Source organism: Heloderma suspectum, chromosome 3 (assembly GCF_057233095.1).
Source record: "Heloderma suspectum isolate Gila_16-S chromosome 3, 16-S_ref, whole genome shotgun sequence".
Classification (NCBI taxonomy): Eukaryota; Metazoa; Chordata; class Lepidosauria; order Squamata; family Helodermatidae; genus Heloderma; species Heloderma suspectum.
The window spans coordinates 197048968-197069356 of NC_139460.1; the positions used below are offsets into that span (position 1 = coordinate 197048968).

Below are 20389 nucleotides of genomic sequence, written 5' to 3' on the forward strand. Positions count from 1 at the left end.
CAAGTGCAGTGGGTGGGCATCCCTTGCTGGTATCTTTATCATGCTGGGAATCTGATGGTTAATTAATTTGTTTGTAATTTCCTTGGGCTTCAGTAGCAGAAAGTTCAAACCACAGGCCCTTGAGTGTGTTAGAATTTTCAAAGAGAACTCCCTGGGCAGGGCTATGAGGATTTAATCAATTAATAACGCCCCCTGTGCTTGTCTATACATTTTTAAAAGACTGTATCTAATTGATTTCATTTCATTTTCAGCTTGACTTTTTCATCTGTGGTGTGTTTTTGCTTTTTCCTTTTAAAAAGGATATTTATTGAATCAACAGGGAATACAGTTTCATCGGAAGGTCCAATAATGTACATTGTACTAAGAGATTGCTTCAGATTTGAAAACAACTCAGTAGAGAATAAGGTTTTGCAGAGTTGATTTTCTTACATATCTTTCTCCTCTAAGTATACCACTTCTGGTACTTTTGGTCTTCACTTCATTGTCATAATTTCTTTTCAGCTCTTCTCTAGTAATTAACTGAACATGAATAAAGACAAACTTTTGTGTAGCTTGCTAGTTGTCGGTACAGAATAAGTTAGTAACTACAAAAAGCCTCTTTTTGGTCCAATGTTTTCTTGAACACAATGCCATACCCTCCAATGTTTGACAGAAGAAGGGAGGGAATTCTTGTATATTTGTAACACATATTGTAACAATGATCCACTTTGTCCCTCCTCCCTGCCATTACATATTGCTGAGGGCTCTTCTTTGCCCATTGTATTCATTTATTCTGCAATAGCAGAATGACAGCATAATTTAAAAAAGTGATGGCTATTTAGGGTGCAATCCTATGCATATTTAGACAGAAAAAAAGTCTTAAAACTCCTAGCATCCCCCAGGCAGAAAACAGCCCTACCTCTTTTGCACTTCTTTCCCATGTTCCCTTCTTTCCTACTTCTTTCCTAGTACATCAGATACATTATGTGGTGGTGGTGGTGTTCAATGAGATGGTTTTCCTTGTGGCTGTAGTTGTACCTGGTATAGCAAGGTTTCGGAGAGCACTAAGTGCAGCGTGTTGCACAGAGACATCTCCGCTTTCCACATGTTGCTCTAAAAGGTCCAGAAGCTGATGTACCACTCCTAGCTGCACCATCTGGACACAGTTGATGTCTTGAACAAGTGGGGAAGAAAGAAAGCAGTCAAAAGATTAGAATCAAAGGCGATTTATGCTGATAATATAAAAACACACTTTAGGAACCAATATTTTAGATACCTTTGAAAATATGTCATTACGGGGAGCTCCAAGCGCTAAGATAGTTCCCATAATTTTAACCTAAATAAGTCATTGTATTGCCTGGGATAGGAAAAGGGATTTAGTGCGGGGCTTGAGCAGGCCCATGAAGCTAGTGTCCCCACTCAGTCATGAAGCTCACTGTGTGACCTTGGGCCAGTCATGATCTCTTAGCCTAACCAACCTCATAGGGTTGTTGTGAGGATAAAATGGAGTATGGATGACCTATGTATATGACTTTAAACTTGTTGGAGGAAAGGAAGGATATACATGTAATAAATAAATAAATACATAAATATTTACACAGTGGACAGATACTTAGTACCTTGTACCTCCAATGTTAGCAGCGACCATTCTACCTGACTGCAGCCGGTGGTGTAGCTAGGTTCAGGGAGATCCTAGTCTTACGGGGACACCCTTTAGATTGTCTTGTGTATTACTTCTGTTATAAAGCACACAACTAGCATTTCTCCCCCGCCCCCGCCCCCGCCCCCTGATTCCAAATGCCTTTCCAAGCTTTAAAACTGCTTCTACATTTCTGGTGAAGAAGAAAACTGTTTGCCAACCCTGATATAAAAAAACAAACCCTGAGCATGTGCCGTTTTGCATTTTATACTCACTTAAATCATATTACCAGGATGACTACATGAATCAAATTGAACTTGTTTCTGTACCTGCCACTCTTTGGGTGTCCTGTGGGGGGCCCCTGGGCTACAGAGCCCTGGACTTTTTCCAGCTCCAGTTGGCTCCCCGCTTCCCTGAACTGTTTTCATTCAAGCTGGTCATTATAAGAACTTTGAAACTTAGACATGGTGCTTTGCTTATTTTCCTCCTCTCTCTTTTTTCTTTTGTGTCCTGTCTTTTGGATTGTAATCCTTTTTATTTGAAAAGATAAATAATTTACAAGAATCACATTGATCCAAAACAAACAACACACACACATGCATGCACGCAGAGCTGCAGCCTTGGGGGAAGTCTAAACAATGAAAAATATAATCTAAAGAAAGGTGCTTGGCTGTAGCAATGTGAAAGATATAATCCAAAGGAAAAAATGTTGGTTGTAACCCATGTAACGATGATACTTTACACATATTTACCTTGTATCCAATTTAAGTAATCAAACTAAGTTATTAACATACAAGCAAACACAGCCAACTTGGGGCTTTTCTACATGAGGCATCTGCCGTGTGCTCGTGATTCCCCACTCACAGTTGTTTATGGGTTCTTTAGATGATGTCATGACCCTCCAGTTTTGCTTCTGTGTCTAACCAGTACTTTCTATGAGGTTTTTTTAGAGCAGGGAAAATGTGGCATTTAAATGTGAACATGAAAGAAAGCTCTGTTTTCACTTGTGTATTTGCACTATTCTGCTATATCAAAGTGCCACCTAGAGGTTATGTAATAGAAAAGCAGGAAAGGAAACACTCTTTGTGTAGTGCTCAGATCTCAATTCTGCGATGAAACCAAAAGAAGATACAGTGGATTAACAGCGGATTAACACCTTTGTGTAGAAAAGCTCTAACATTGTTTTTACTGAATTTATTTGAAGCCTTTTTGGCTGAAGAGCAGAGAAAAATAGGCATCAAATAAATAATAAATAATAAATAATAAATAAGGTCAGTAGTGATCCTTACCATTCCTGGCAAAATTAGCAATGGCCAGAGCCCCTGTCAGCTGTAACTGTGTGTGCTTGGATGCAAGCCACATGCCAACACTCTGGAAGATAATGCCATTTCCCTCTGCAAACAGCTGCTGCATGGATTCATCTGTAGTACAATGAAGGGGGGGAGAGAGAGAGAGGGAGAAAGAGAGAGAGAGAGAGAACGAGAGAGAGAGAGACTGCAGATAGTATTGTTATAGTCTTGTCTGCTTTCTGTGTAACTTGATGGCAAAGGTACTTGCAAATAGCCACGGATGGTCAGCTGATGTCCATAGAACTCTGGAGTGCAAGTCATGCCCTTCTGCCAGGGTGAAAAATGCAGGTTGCTTACCTGTAACTGTAGTTCTCCGAGTGGTCATCTCTGCATTCACACATATGGGCTCTGTGCCTGCACTGCATCTCATTTGGGAAGCTTCTATAACTGAGGAACATTTTTGGCAGGAACCCTCCCCCACCATCCACTGCACATGTCATAGGGGGTTCCTGCCCCATTCCCTCAGTTCTTTGAGACTGCCTAATGTGGCCTTGGACTCGAGGGAAACCAATCATGCCTTGGTACCAACATCAAATCCGACATTGACACTGCAGCGGGGACAGTGGGAGGGTTGTGTGAATGCACAGTTGACTACTCGAAGAATTACAGTTACAGCAACCTGAATTTCTTCTTCATGGTCTCTGTGCATCACATATATGGGCGATTAACACAAGCTCACTTACCAGTGGTGGGTAGGTGTCTTATGCCAAGACTGATGACAGAACTGCATTGACATTGAGTTTGTAGTGCTTCACAAACTTTGCTGCCCTGCATTAGTCCGACAGCGGTAAGCCTTTGGTAAAAGCTGTAGACGTGGCTACTCCTCAAGTAGAATGCGCTCCGATGTGAGAAGGGTGCTCCAACCCAGACAAATCATAGGCCAGACCAATGATTTGCATGATCCATGAAGCTAGTCTTTGGGAGGAGACAGGGGAACCCTTCTTGGAGCCACCGTAACAAACAAAAAGGTTCTGCATGGTACGGAACGGCGCTGTCCTGGATTTGTAAAAGGCCAATGCCCAATGACATCGAGAGTATGCAACTTTCTCTCCAAGTCAGAAGAAGGCTCCAGGAAGAAAGCTGGTGACAATATGGTTTGGTTGACATGAAAATCAGAGACCTCCTTTGGCAGAAAGTCAACGTCCAGTCTTAGGTCAACCTTGTCGTTGTAGAAAATATTGTAGGGATAATCCACTCGTAAGGCACAGATTTTACTAACATGTCTAGAGGACGTAATGGCGACCAAGATAGCAACTTTCCATGAAAGGAGACAAAGGTCTGTCATGGCCAGAGGTCTGAAGGGCTTCGAGAGAGGGGCATGCAAGACAACAGAGAGACTCTGTTTGAGGAACCAGAGTTTGAACTGGAGGAGCTAAGTTATTTAGACACCCCAGGAACTGACAAGCAGTAGGGTGAGTAAAGAGGGAAAAACCTTGAACTGGCCCTCTCTATCAAGAAAGAGCTGCCATATAAACTCTTATAGATGAAAGTTTTAAATCTTTTTGAAACAAACTATGTAAAAAGAAAAGAACATTCTCAACTGATGCCTAGGGGTGTACGGATGACTTACTCTGTTCCACTGGGGCTGTCTGCTCGGGGGGGGAGGCAATCCGTCCCTCCCCCCCAGAATCCTCCCCAACCAGCTCCGCTCCGCGGAGAGTCTGCAGAGCCGCTGGCCAGGGCTGCCTGCAGCCAGACTTCTGTCCACTGCTGGGCTGCAGCCGCAAATGGCAAATAGCGGCTGCGATTTGCATCCCTGCAGTAGCCGTGATAGGCTACATATATATTTATGTAGCCTATCATGGCAAAAGGCAGGAATGCAAATGGCGGCCGCTATGCCATTTGTGTCCCTGCCTTTTGCCATGATAGGCTACGTAAATACTTACGTAGCCTATCACGGCTAAAGTGGAATGAAAATGGCGGCCGCAGACCGGGACAGCCATTCGCGGGGCAGCGGACGGCCGACAAAGGTAGGCTCCATCCCGGGGGGATTCTGCGGGGTGGCGGGGGGGGATTGCTCCGTTCTGCCACGGACTCACTGGAGTCCATGGCGGAATTCTCTAACGTCCCTACTGATGCCTGAAGAGGATCGAAAGCATGAAGATTAGCAGAAGTCAGAAAAGACTACCACTTTGCAGCATAGGACTGACGGGTAGCCAGCTTCCTAGCCGCATCCAGGGTTGCCTGAACTCTGAGTTGAACTCGAGGAAAAGCATTTATTGCTGAATCCTCCAAGCTGCTAGCTTCAGAGTGTCAAGATCTGGGTGACAAATCCTGCCTCGGTCCTGAGAGATCAGGGCTAGAACTTGCGGAAGGTCAAGAACTGTCTCCTTAACAGATGCAATAGGGTTGGAAACCATGGCTGCCTTGGCCACCAAGGAGCAATTAGAATGCAGTCCATGTTGTTGTGTGCTATCTTCTGCAGTACCTTGGAGAGGAGAGGAAATGGAGGGAATAGATAAAGAAGTTCCCCTCGCCACTGCATCTGGAACACATTGCCCGAAGACAATCAACTGACCCCTGCTCTCATGCAGAAATGGGGGCACACTGCATTCACTGGGGTCATGAACAAATCCATTGTGGGACAACCCCAGTCCAGAAAAAGATGATCCAAAATGCAAGCCGACATGTGCCATTCATGAGGCAACTGGTAAGCCCAACTTAGGGCATCTGCCAAAACATTGTCTTGTCCAGCAATGTGAAGAGCAATCAAGAGGATGCCCCACTGAATTGCCCATTGGGAAATGTCCAGGGTGAGGTTTAAAAGTCTGGAAGCATGCATCCCACCTTGCTTCTGGATGTGCCACAAGACCGCCATATTGTCGGTCAGGATTCGCACATGTCGACCTTGAAGGTAAGGCTCGATAACTCGCATTGCTTTCCAGGTCACAAGAAACTGTAGGAAGTTTATGTGGCAGTTCTTTTCTTTTGCAGACCAGATGCCCTGAGTCTGCAATGGGCCACAGTGGGCATCCCATCTGGAGAGAGATGCATCTGTCATCAGGATTCGTGTAGGAGATGGTTGGACAAAGGGCATGCCTTGTTCCAAGTTGCATGGTTGCATCCACCAGAGAAGGGACGTCAACACTTCGTCCAGGATTGTGAGTCGACAACGCCAAGCATCTGAGGTGGAATCAAAGTTTCAGAGCAACCAGTTCTGCAGTGGCCGCATACGAAGTCTCGCCCATCGAACAACTGTGACCATAGCCGCCATCTGACCCAGCAAAATTTGTATGGTGATGGTGATAATCTATCGATGAAGGAAGTCAGTCTCCATGAGAGTAACTAGCTGATCCTGCCAGTTTCAAGGAAGATAAGCATGCACAACTGTCGAATCTACTAGCACTCCTATCAACTAGAGATGTTGAGTAGGTTCCAGGACTGATTTTTCTCTGTTGACATAAAGGCCCAGTGCACCCAGAAGGTTCAGAACAATCCTGTTGGAATGGTAAAGATCCCTTTTGGAATCCAGTACAAGGAGCCAGTTCTCCAGCTAGGATAAACCTCGATTCCCTGTAGTCTCAGACATGTGCACACGACCACCATACACTTTGTAAAAAATCTTGGGATGGTCGCCAGACGGAAAGGCAGGACCTGAAACTGGAACATGTCAGTACCTATGATGAAGCACAGGAACTGGTGGTGGGTGTCCGCGATTGCTATATGAAAATACACGTCCTTCAGGTCTATGGCGGCAAACCAAACAAGAAGAGAGAGAATTGTAGCCAACATGATCATTCTGAACCTTCTGGGGTTGATAAACTTGTTCAAGACCCTTAAGTCCATGATGGGGTAGAGGCCTCCGTCCTGTTTTGGTATGATGAATTACAAAGAAAAGAAGTCGTCTTCTGGTTGGAATGGAAGGACTCTCTGGATAGCTCCTTTCTGAAGCAGGGTGGATGTCTCCAGAAGGAGGGCTTGCGAATATGGAGTAATGCAAACAGTCCCGGGGGGGGGGGGGGAGGATATGAAATTCTATCATGTAACCCCAAGCAATTATATCTAACACCCAGGTGTCTGATGTTATTGCCTTCCAGGTTGGCAGGAAACATGCCAGAATGGATCAGAAAACAGGCCAACTGGGGAAGTTGGGGGCAATAAATGTCAGGGAGTCAAAGTCAATGCTTTGAAGATGACTTGGGCCTGCTATGACCTTGATGGAACTTTGAAGATGAAGTGGGCAGCTTTATCCAGTGTTGGGTAGGCTGGTAGTATTGGTATCAGTTGAACTGTTGTTTGGTCGCATACAGTTGAGGCTGAAACCACTTGCAGTTTCTGTACTGGTGCTGTGCGGGTTGAGGGCCTAGGCCCATCTTATGGGCAGTTGTCTTCACTTTCTGGATAGAGTTCATTTGCTTGTCCATTCTGGAGTTAAAGAGCCCTTCACCATCAAAGGGAAAATCCTCTATTTGGGACCAGGCTTCAGGAGTCAAGCCCGCAAATCTTAGCCAAGCATGCCTCCTGAGGGCGATGGCACCAACCATTGACTTGGCGCTACAGTCTGCCTCATGCCGAGAGTTATTAATTTGCTGTCTCAACAGCTTGACAGCCTCAGCATGGAAGACCCTGGTGAGATCCTTTTGGTCCTCTGGGAGGTAGCACAAAGGAAGTCCATCATCTCCCACAGAAATAACTTGTGTCTGGCCACCATGACCTGGTAATTGGCCACACGGAGTCCCAGGGCAGCTGAGGAATACATTCTTTTACCCCAAAGATCCAGTTTTCTCGCCTCGTCAACAGCCGACACATGAGGCTTCTGTGACCGTCCCCGTGTCAATTCCACAATGATGGAGTTGGCTTGGGGGTGTAAACAGAAGAATGCAGCGTCCTTCTCCTGCACCCTATAAAGGGACACTGGAGTCATAGAAGATGGAAACTTCCAGGACTGTTGAATGGTCTGAAGGAGGGTTGGGAGGAAGGGTACCATAACCAGTTTCGATGATTCGCTATGGACTGCATTGAAGATGGGATCCTGTATATGCTCCTCCGGCTGCTGTACTTCAATGCCCAAAGAATGGGCCATCCTGCAGATTTGCCCAGTGAAGCTGAACATGTCCTCTGAAGGGGAGGTTCCCTCCTGGGATCCCACTACATCATCCGGAGGTGGGAGGGAAGGTGGGATACATGAGTATGAAGAAGAATCCGACTGGTAATCATCAGCTGAGTCATGATGCGAGGTCATTCGTGTCACAGGAGCCACAGATGGGATCAGCTGTGGGTCTGACGCTGGAATTAAGTGAGCCAGTTTAGAGGCCTCTAATTGACTTGGCAGCAACGAAGGGGAATGAGGTGGCATGGGTGGAGGTACGAGGAACTCATCTCTCATAGGAAGATGAGAAACAATTTCCAATGCCCGCAGCAGATACCGAGGTAATGCTGCTCCCATATATCTGGAGCGGTTAGAGAAGTACTCTCGGTCCCGAAGAGTACACCAGTCCTCGAAATAGTAAGGCCGCTGTACAGGGCAAGAACATTCTGAACTCCTCTCCCAGTCGCCATGAGGAGATCCTGACCTCTCCCTATAGTGGAAGTCAAAGTGACGATCCCCATAGGGAGAACGACACAGCCCAGGATGAAAGCGATGCTCTCAATCCCAGGAGGGGACAGGAGACTAGGGATGTCAGAGAATTCCACCACGGATCTCGGTGAGGCCGAATGCCAGTGTATTCAGCCCCCCGAACTCCGTGACGGAACGGCCTGCCCCCCCGCCCCCCCCCACGGATCCCCCCACCCTCCTGCGGATCCCCCCCAGGAAGAGACTTACCTGGGGTGGATCTTCTGGACGGCGGCGGCGCCTGCGGCGGCTGGTCTTCCGACCGGCTGCCACCGCCGCCATTTCCAGTCTTGGTAAAAAAAAAAAAAAAGACGTGATAGGCTACGTAAAGATTTACGTAGCCTATCATGGCTGGCTGGGTTTTAAAAACACACACACCGCGTACGCAAATGGCGGCGGCTACGGCCGCCGCCATTTGCGTTCCTTATTTTTGGCTGTCTTAGTCTACGTAAATCTTTACGTAGACTATGACGGCGAAAGTAAAGGGGAACGCAAATAGTGTAGCGGGCGCTATTTGCGTCCCCTTTTGATTCGCCGTTTTAGCCTACGTAAAGATTTACGTAGGCTAAAACGGTGAATCCAAAAGGGACGCAAATAGCGCCCACTACGCTATTTGCGTTCCCCTTTATTTTCGCCGTCATAGTCTACGTAAATATTTACGTAGATTAAGACAGCCAAAAATAAGGAACGCAAATGGCGGCGGCTGTAGCCGGCCGCCGCCATTTGTGTACGCGGGTTTTGTGTGTGTTTTTTCCCCAGAGCCCTCCGCGGCCGGAAATCTGGCTACAGACGGCTCTGGCTTGGCTGGGCCTGGCCAGCTGCTCCGTGGAGCTGCCGCGGAGCACAGCCGGCCATTCGAGGATTCCGGGGGGGAGGAACGGATCGCCTCCCCCCGTCGAGGATTCCGGGGGGAGAGATGGAACGCCTCCCCCCCCATCAACATAATCCGCGAAAGGTAAGTCACTTTCGTACATTCCTACAGGAGACAGTGACATGGGGCTTCTTGCCTCATTGGTGACTGACAATCTCTGGATGGAGAAATCTCTTGATCCTGAGAGACTGGTAGTAGAGGAGAAAAATTCAAGGTTTCACCCTCAGACACCATCAACACCGGTTTGATGACTGGAGTGGTGGGTACTGGTGACAATACATGAACTGGTGAATCCAGCAAAGGAAGAGGTGCTGGAATCGGCAATGTGGAATATTTTTTAGTAGCCTCCTTTTTCTTCTGTTTTTTAAGGCCATTCGATCCTGACTTTGGAATCTTTGCCTTTTTAGTAATCTTTCTCACGACCGAGAGTGCTAAGGAGCGCCCTGGAGTCAGAGGATCAGCCCGTGTGACAGAAGTTGTTGGGCGAGGGGACATTGACTTGGACGAAGACATAGTCGCCTCTGCTTTGACCTTTGCAGAAGACCCTTCTTTGGATCCTTAGCCAGAAACACTCTTCTCCACAGCTCTGCCTTAAGCCTGTCCAATCTGTTCTTTCGTGCCTGTTTAGTAAATGATTGGCACAGGGAGCAGGTATCGGATAGATGGCCTTCACCCAAACAAAAAAGGCAGAGGGAGTGAGGGTCAGTGGGGGGCAGCTTACTCCCACACTTGACACACTTAGGAAAAGGTGCCTTTGTGGCCATAAGCAACACTGCAGCCGTGGTTGACAGACGGAGAAATGACAAAGGAATTTTTTTGGGGGTGGAATGACAACGAAGGCATGGGAAAACAAAGGAAAATAACAAAAAACGAGTCCTCAGCAGGAGCAGCAGCAAAAAAAGAAATGCTGCAATTCTCTTTCTATGGAGAGGAGTTCCGGATGAGACTAGCCACTATGGTGGTCGAAAGAGAACGGAGAGAACGGGTGGGAACCCCCTGGGACATGCACAGTGGATGGTGGGGGAGGGTTCCTGCCAAAACGTTCCTCAGCTGTAGAAGCTTCCTGAATGAGACTCAGCACAGGCGCAGAACCCATATGTGTGATGCACAGAGACCATGAAGAAGAACTCAAGTAATGTGGCAGGAAGGCAGAAACACTTTTGCAGTTTGTAATATGATGGGGGGAAAAGAAAGAGTTTTGAAGCTGGCTGGCAAAGAACAGCTATGACAGGCTGCAACTATATGCTGTCGCTCTCCAGGGACTAATGCCATTTAAAGAGTAGATTTCCCTACTCAACCTGTATATCTGTAAATTAATGGATGTTACAAAAACACCACAAACCTTTTGTTCTCTACTCTTTCCTCTCAGGAAAACTGACCCCGCCCTGGAAATTGCTATCATTTAAGGAAAACGGAGAGTGTGAAAGAGTAAGTATAAATTCATGTTTCACCTGTCTTCCCCTCAACACATTATACTGCTGAAGGCCATAGTCTCATGCAGGAGATTCCTCTTAAGGTCTGACAAAGGTCAGGCAAAACCTTTCACAGTGGCCATATGTAGCCTGGGTAGGAAAAAACCCAGAGGGGTTGTATGAACCTAGATGAATTACCGAGAAATATATTTGGACTCTAATATCTCATCCCAGATAAATACAGAGAAGGATGTTGAACTCTACTTGTACATAGGACACTGGAAGAGAGGGAAGCAGGGCTGGTTAACAAAGAGACAATGTTTATTTTATTTTCTATTTATTTGATTTAAATCCTGCCTTTCCACCCAAAAATGGTGCTCAAGGCTTCATTATGCAGAGGAAGCTTCTTCATGCTAATGCCATAATGTGTAGTGTGACATCTGATGTTTTTCATCATCATGTGAAGTTTTTATTGGGTAATACCAACAATTCTAGAAGGTCTCCAGCTGGATGAACAACACGATCTGCCATTACATGTGTTACAGCAGTAGACTATGGAGAAGCCATTGCCCAGAGGAGGTTTCCATTTCCTCCATGTGATGAAGGTGTCAGGGTGGAAACTGACCCGATAGAGCCCCAGAGCAGTTCTGATTCTGAGGAGGATCAGCAATCCGTGGGAGTGGAGCCAGCTCATCCCTCACAGGCACAGCAGCTGGCAGAGATTCCTCCTGCCAGCATTCCTGAGATAGATAGTGATCCTAGCAGTGAGAAAGTATGGGTACGGGGCTTGCTAGACGCTCGATGCAGACGCAGGCAGTGACGAGCGATGGAGGGCGCCGAAAGGAGGCGTAGCATCTGTTTGGCGCGCAAGCAATGGCCGCCTCCCGTGGACCCAAGGGAAAGAGGGAGGATCTCTCCCTAGCCCATAAGTTCAGGGTCTTCAAGTGACTCTCCTTCAAACGGGGATCAACTGCCTACTCGGAGCATAGGCTACTCTGCTGTTCATTGCTTAGTCACCGGTGATTAGCACCTGAAAGAGTCATTAAGTTGTAAAAGGATTAAAGCCTTGAAAAGAATCCTTTTGTCTGTGTCTTGAGTTGGCTATTGGAGTGTACTGAAAGAGGCCGCCAGTGCACTCCTGACAGAAGGTAACACGCAGACCAGCCCTGAGTCAATGAGAGTGACCAAAATAAAAACAAACCCACCCCAGACCTTTGCAGAATTCACTCTCTCTGTTTCACGCACAAGTGATACGTTGCCCATCCGCACCCCAGCTGGTAAATAACTGTATAACTAATTGGATGTCTGTTTTACATGGATTGCTTTCTGTTTATAGTAATTACTACAATTTTGTAACCATAAAAAGAAGTAACAGCAATCCCCCAGTGTTTATATTTGGAACAGACGCCAAAACTCCTCTCTTTATCTAGTTAGACAAAAAAATAAAAAACACAAATGAAATTCTTTCTTCAGCTACAATATGCTTGCTAGATCAGCACCCTGTAACCCACTGATATTAAGCTAAAAACAACACTTTCTGGCTTGCAAAGGCCAGGCTAGATTCTGACCTCCCTTTCTGTGCTATCTTAAGAGGAGAAGTAATAAGATTTCTGGTGACATGGTGACATTCTGTGAGCAATATCTCCAAATGAAGAAAAAGCTACGTGGGATCCATAGAAAGCTTGAAACATTGTTAACTAGCACAACTTCTATAAGCTGTAGATACAGCCTTCACCAACCTGTTGCCCTCCAGATGTTTTGCACTTCAACCCCTATCATTCCCAGCCAGCATGGCCAGTGGTCAGGAATGCTGGGAGTTGTAGTCCAAAACATCTGGAGGGCATCAGGTTGGAGAAGGCTACAATGCAGAACTTCCTAGGGGCAGTCTTTTGCAGGGTGAGATGAAAGTAGGAATAAGGTTTTTAATGCACTATAGAGGGAGCAATCCTATGGCCGCTAGACAGCGGCTAGTGGCCATAGGATATGCTGTTATCCAGGAACCGACCTCGGAGCCTGTGCTCTGAGGTCAGTTCCTGGAGAACCAACCTTCCCCCACTTCTGCGCGGCCTTGGAAGCAGCGTGGAACAGCCCCATCCTCTGCGCTCACAAGAGGAGTGCGGAGGGGCCAGAAAGTGGCTTGGCTGGGGGCGTTCCAGGACGGGGAGAGCATAGCTGTCTGTATGACACATCCTATGTGTCGTACAACAGCCTCCTTCCCCATTCCGTCCTTCTGCGGCTAAACAGCCACAATTGGCTGTCTAGCAGAAAAAGCGGGGCAGGAGTAGTGCGGAGGGAACGATCCCCTCTATGCTTCTCCTGTCTTGCTTTGGATAGGTGGTCTAGGTAGGATTGCGCCCTTAATTTACAAATGTACAGGTTGAACAGATAGGAATTAAGCATTGCACATGGAGTGCTGTTCAACTCAAAGCAGCATCAATCCAGCATCACACAACCAGCAACCAAAAATGCACAGCACAAGGACTGGAACATCTAAGGCCTTCACGCTCCCCACTACAGATCAGACCATCTCCACTTTCCTTTGCTTTGGGTAAGTAATGCGAGGTGGCATAGGGGTAAGTTGGACTTCGTAGGCACTGGGAGAGTTAAAGAATGCACAGGGGCTCTGGGTCCACACCAGAGCCTAATCAACAATGTCATCATTATTGCCAGACCCAGTTTGGCATTTAATCCTAGGCAAACTGGATTGATTTTCAGATATCCAGGAGGGTGTCTCCACGACAACGGAAGGAGAAAGAAGGACTGGCTTACCCACATTTTTCAAGGAGCTAGTTTTGGTCCAGGCAGGGCTCCATGAGTGAGTGCATCGTAGCATTCTAACTCGCTTCACAGAACATACTCCTGGGTGAGGGGGGGGGGGGTTTGGAGTGAACATCAACTGACTGGCAGGGCCTGCTCAACCAATAAGATCGGCTTCCACCCCCTTCCAGGCTCTCTCACCTTTCTTCTTCTTAATTACAAGCCTCATTGAGCACAATGGGAGTTACTTCTGAGTAGACACACTTTGTGCTGGGAGACACAGGGGAAACCAGCCCCCTTTCTAATGATGCTGCACCGGATTGGGATGACTGAAGGTGAAAGTAGTTACTTCCAAATGGCAATAAACCAAACACTGGAGAATCGCTGCTTTGAGAAAGTGCTTTACAGGCCTTAGAGAATTAGTGCTTTAAAATGTACTATTTCAATTGCAGGGGATCTCTGTAAATCCTGATGTGCACATTTAGGGGACAAGCCTCATTGACCACAATGGGAGTTATTTTTGAGTAAACACACATATGTTTGTGCTGGGAAATACATGGATGGAAACACACTGGAAACACCTCTTGACTGGGGTCATGGTGAAAGGCACACCCCTGGGCAAGGCAAGTGGTAAATGCAGGGTTTGGGGCACACAGCAACCATACTGGGGAGAACCCAACTTAAGGAAAAGGATCGGGCTTTAAGCAATGTCAGGAAATCCGGTTTTTCTGTGATAAGCTCCGGGGTGGCTGCTGGATGGCCACGATGCCATGTATCCCTAATGACCTCCAAACGCCTCCCTCCAGCAGACAGTCTGTCAATTCATTTATTCAGATGAATTATGAATCAAACCAGGGGAAATTCAACATATATGTAATATTAATGGGATGGGTTTAAATGAAATACGTTGACACTGATCTCTAAAGCTGTTGTAAGGAAATATCTTCAAGCTGTATTTATCTCTGCTTTTGGAAAGTCCCAATAGAGATTGGAGATTGTATTGGGTGATCTCTTAATTGCTATGGAGTTTTTTCACAGACAATCTACTTGATCATAATCTCCCTCATACTTGGGATCCAGTAGGAATTTTCCTCTAGGTAAAAACTGACTAGTGGTTCCTTCTCTAGAATGTGGCACAGTCTGCTTGCAGACTTTATATCAAACTACCCCTTGTCTTACTGCTAGCTCTGGCACAAAGCACTGTTTCTTTCTGCTCTCTCTTTTAGAAATAAGACCATCCTTATTTAGACAGTAGTGGCAACACCCAAAGGAATACAGGAAACTGCCTGAGTCACACCACTGGCCCTTCTAGCCTGGTATAGTCGACACTGATGGACAGCGGGTCTCCAGGGCTTTAGGTAGGATTCTTTTCTGGGGACTGAACCGGAGACCTTCTGCATGCAAAGCATATACTCTGCCACTGAGCTACGACCCCTCCCTGCTGCATTTTTACCAAACAAATTTAAAAATTTGGGTATGGAGGAGCCTACCAAGGCAATTTGCTCCTGCTCCTCCCAGCCCTTGTTTTCCATGATATATTGTTGTAAACTTGCTCCTTGATTCTGGAGAATGGCCCTTTCTCTCTTAGGTTTTTGTCCACTTGATGGTGGACAATAGGATGATGATTAATCACAGGAACGTGTCACATTCCAGCTGCCAGGGCAAGGGCAGAAGCATTTGCATTTTGACTGTGGGAGGTGAGAGGACCTGCCACATTCTGTGGCTGTAGCTTACATGAAAAGTTGCTAACAGGTTTGCCACTGACAGGAGGAATTCCTAGAATAACGAGGGGCTGAACTGATGGTGCTTTGGAACTGATAAACTGCCTGTGTGTATGTTTGCTTCCCAGTTGCTCAACCTGTGCACTTGTAAATAATTTGTTTATTACAAAACACACACTGAAACTACAATCTTATACGTACTTACCTGGGAGTAAGCCCTGCTGTAGTCAATAAGATTTACCTCTAAGTAGAAATGCATAGGATTGTACTGAAAGTCACTAGACCCCTCTCAAGGAAACTGACCTAAAAGGCTACCTTGGACCTTCCCACTGGTGTGTCTACCACCCTTCCCATTAGTAGGTTGACTGCAACGAGGAAGTGAGTATCATCTTGCACAGGATTACAGGGGCAAGAGCACAGTGGCAGTGAGGGAGGCTGTGCATGCAGTCACCTTTATATGATATGGAAGGAAAGAAACAGCTGGACAGCTATATCCTTTGCATATTTATTTGGAAGTAAGTACCACTGAAGACAATGAATCTTACTTATTCTCAAGCAAGTATGCTTAGGAGTGCTCACTGTGGTTTTAATGGAAATGTGAATCAGCATTTGACCATTGGGTTTTTTTTCTCAGGCAGTGTGGTATAGTGGATGGTGTACTGGACTGGAGAGGTGTGGGTTTAAAGCCCCATTCTATGAAATGATACACCCATTCAGCCATTAAGCCTATTGTATTGGGCAACCTTGGTCAGGTCATTGCATCTCAGCTTAACTAACTCACAGAATTGTTGGGAGATAAAATGGGATAATCCCATGGACGATGCCCTGAGTTTCTCGGGGGGACAAGCAGGATGCAAATATGATAAGTAAATTGGAGATGTGTGTCCAAGTCGCAAAGCCTAATTTGGATGTGGGGCCATAGTTCAGTGGTAAAGTACATGCTCTGTGTGCATAAGATCCCAAGTTCATTCCCCACCTTCTGCAGGGCTGGATCTACATGACAATGGAATAAGAAACGCATCAGGGTATTTTCTGGATTTTCATGAAATCAGCTTTGGTCTGTCAGGGATGCATGAAGCAAGAAAAGCAAGTATACAGCACCAAAAAACTGCTTTTCCAGTCACACGGGGCTTGAAACTTTGGGGTTGGGTGGGTGGAGTCTGGGAGGAGAGCTGAATGTCATCAACCTGGGAAGTGCTGCTCAGTGACTGAGAGGGGCTTATTTCCCACCCCTAGCTCCCCTGGCTCTTATGAGTCAGAGAGCAAGCAATACCAATCCTGTAACTAGCCCGCCTTGCCCATTCATCAGACTGCTAGTCCTCCCCGTCAGAATGGTAATTTACCTTGATGAAACTAACCAGCCTGCCTCGCTCATGCATACAAACACCACAGCCCTACTCCTCCCCGTCAGAACGGCGATTTACCTCAATGAGACTACCTAGCCTGCCTCGCTCATGCATACAAACACCACAGCCCTACTCCTCCCCCATCAGAATGGCAATTTACTTCAGTGGGACTTGCTGCCCTCCCGTCGGAGGAGGGAGGATGGTGGCTTCCTCCTCCCCCGCCCGACTTATGAATGAGAAACAGCAGACTGTGGAGCTGCTACTTCACTCCCTGATCCCACCATCCCCACTGCCTCTTGTTTCCTTGCTCCCTCCCTGGCTCGTAGATTACTCCGGAACAGCAGGCTACTTGTTGCAAATGGGTGAAGAGTCTACAGCAGAAAGTGGGAAAGGAAGCCTCCAGCAGCCCCACCCCTTGACCACGTCACTGCCAGGTCCCAGCCACATCACAGAGGCATGCCCAGGATTTAATGCAGGGGGATGGGTCACACAGCAGTGGGACAGCTTGGGAGCCACTTTAACTTAAACAACAACAACAACAACAACAAATAAAAGGAGTTTCCGAAAATGCAGCTTTTCAGGACAGAAGCTGCTGGATGACTGCAAATAGGAGATGATGTCATGTGATGTGAATGACCTTAAAGTGCTCCCACTCCACACTAAATCGACTGTGAAGATGGCCCCCAGCTCAACAGCTCTTGGGTAGCAGGGCTGAGGAAAAACCTTGAAGAGCTGCTGCCAATCAAACTGGACAGCACTGGGCTTTTGTTTTGGAAGGTGTTGGCTGTATATGTTTATCCATGCAAGTTCTGTTTTCTTTCTATCTTAGGGCCTAATTATATGTTACTGCAAGGCTGTGAAAAGTTGTGGGAACCCACCTGTGGGCAGACTGAATTGAGACACTGACTCATGTGTCCTCTTGCAACCTCTGGCCAAAAGGCTAGCCTCCTTGCATTAAATGCAAATGTGTACATACTCGGAGGCTGACACAGGCATTACATGGGCAGTGCATTCATATTACAACTGTATGATCAGGGTTTTTTTTTTTTTAAATGCCATCTGTGGAGAAAAATTCCCTCCAGGAATCTGGAGACAACAGGCTGCAGAAATGCATCTGTAGCAAGGAAGGGGGCCAGATGGCACTCCTGCAGCTGTTCTTGCTTTGTGCATCTGGATTCCCTCCCTTGGCTCTCATATTCTTACCTCCAAGTAGCAATGACACAATCAGGTCTGACGCAGCCTTTAAGCTGCACATGTCTTCTGGCTTGGAACTGTCCTGGAGCCTCAGCAGGATCTCTGCCACAGCTTCCTGGATACCAGCTTCAGCCAACTGCAATTTCAGGGCATCTGCAGAGGTCATCATAAGCATCCACAATGAAAGCATTTTTGTGGGGTCTTGGTAGCCCAATTAAGTAGATGGGTGACAGCTGGTTCCCACACTATGATTTGCATCCCATCTCATGGCACTTTGGCGGCATATGAAATAAGACTGCACGGGAGGGGCAGATCATATGGGGTCATGTGTACTAGTTTGAAGGAGAAAAATCCTTCAAGTAAATAAAACTTCCTATGTGATCTTCCCCTCCCACCATGTGATCTCTTTTGGCCCATGTTTACCTCTGGAATAAACGTATATCAGATATTTGTAAGCATGGCATGAATTCTCTTAAAGAATCCTGGGAGTTGTAGTTTGGGAAAGGGGCTCTACTAGAGATCACTAATTATCCCCTTGCTCCCAAACTACAGTTCCTAGAGTTCCCTGGAGAGAGGAAATGGCTACTAAGCCAGCCTAATTCTGTAGCATAGATATATTCTTCATCTCATACATTACTTACTGGTGTAGTATGGAAAGCAGCCGTTGAGAAGCTGTATCAATGCTGCTTAGATAACCTATGAATTGGGCCTATTCCTTAATGAAAAGAGTGATTACCGTGTGTGGAGAATCAACTAATTTACATTAAATTATTTTTGTGGAGAAGGATGTTGCCAAAGAGCACCAGCTTGCTTCCATTTTGGGTCCTCCACACACTCGTTTTGTGTCTCAAGCCTCCATTTTGTCTGGAGTTAGCTGGTAAAGGCAAATGAAGACTGTCAGTTTATTTGCAGTTACCCTTGACACTGTCTACCGAAATGACTAAGACAGTGTTCCCAGACCTCTATATGTTGGCCTAAGAATGCTTGAAGGTATAGATGCCAAATTCCCCTTCTTCATTCAGTCAAGATGACACCATAGCCCCATACAGGCATTCCAAAACTGAAAGAGTGGAGTGGACATAGAGACACATGTACCACCCTCACCCTCGATCTCCCTGTAGGAAGACCTGTGGAGAGACTGTGACTATGTTCATCTGAATGTGGTTATGGTCCTCTGTGCAATCAGGTGCCCTGCGAAATCAGGGTTCAGGCAGACACAGCTATAGGCTGTCTTCAGACCTTCCCAGTCAACACAGGGAGATCAAGGGTGGATGCGGCAGATCCATCTCCCTTCCACACCTTCAATGTTGTGATGCCTGCACATGACTTATCAACTGGATACAGAGAGCCCTAAACTCTTATGTGACCTTCCAATTAGTATCAACACACATCTACCTGGAGTAAAACACCCCTTATTCAGAAAAGATGATAATCTTCCCTGTTATTCCCTGAACATAGACAAATAGGTTTCAGATATGTACCTGAACATGTGTCCTAAACAAGTGTGGGTAACAAGCAAGAGGAAACCCAAAGAAGGTTATCCTTGCAGCACTGAGCAAAGTTGCAGGTAGTCTCAAAGGTTATTCTCTCTCTCTCCCTCTCCCTCACACACACTTCATTGCTCATTTGATAGGACTGGTCCACTGTTAAACAGCACAACCCTTCACACCTACCTACAGTGCTGTGGGAGCTTCTTCCCTGTGATGTGGTATCTGTGTGAAAACTGGAACCACATGGGTGAGGCCAATTACACATGCCTTTTCCTCCTGATCTTTGTCATCCCTCCCACAGCATGACGGCTGCATGGGAAAGATGCAACCGCCCCTGCCCACATGTCTCAGGTATTGTCAGGTGCTGCTCCTATTAATTTGGAAGTGAGGCAAAGACAGGGGGGAGCCATGGAAAAATAATCTGTACCCAACAAAAGCAGAGTCTCCTAGTTGCTCAGACCAATGAGCAGCCCTGACCCAGAAGCTTCAGGGAGTATCACTTAGGTGGCTCTGGCCTCTTGGTAAAAAGGCTGATGTGGCTGGTCTCCTTGCAGATTCCTTCTTTGGCCTGAGCTGGGTAGTGGTAGGTTGCCAGTTCAAGACCCACTGTAGGCTCAAGTACTAATACAATAGGTATCCACACGTATACCACGGCTCTGTGAGCTTGCGTCATGTGGAAATAGCTCCCCTCCTGCTATGTCTGTATGCGAGTGAAGGGGAACTATGGTAACAACTGTTAGATTTATAACAGAAGCTATTAAAAAAAGATGTCTTGTTCGTCTGGGATATTGAGATGCTTTAAAAATTCTAGACTGTTAGTTAACATCAGGACACAATATTACCTTTTAATTATGAACAAACAAATAGGGTGAGGGAGGAAATAGTTGGAATTTCAGATATGAATAACTCTGACATTTCCCTTAAATGATTTCATTAATCTTAATTTGTTTAATTGAAGTTGATCATGCTGCATTAATCAGCCAGTAATGTCTACTGTGATCTAATCAAAATAAAGGCTTTGAGGGCTTTTAAAATACAATGCAAGTAACTAATGCTATTCTGTGGGCCAGATATACA

General features: G+C 46.4%; 1 protein-coding gene across 3 annotated transcripts in view; it reads right to left on the minus strand.

The window, feature by feature from the left end:
- The window catches only part of LOC146350607 (rap1 GTPase-GDP dissociation stimulator 1-like), a 64444-nt gene that overhangs the window by 27313 nt on the left and 16742 nt on the right, over positions 1-20389 (minus strand). For 2 of the 3 annotated variants that reach the window (XM_084845280.1, XM_084845281.1), the window contains exons 6-8: positions 17832-17975; positions 2908-3039; positions 1018-1152 (exon numbers count right to left, since the gene is read on the minus strand). In XM_084845280.1, the coding sequence (XP_084701406.1) occupies positions 1018-1152; positions 2908-3039; positions 17832-17975 (411 nt within the window). The remainder of the gene's footprint in view (positions 1-1017; positions 1153-2907; positions 3040-17831; positions 17976-20389) is intronic. The other variant, XM_084845282.1, reaches the window with a different exon arrangement.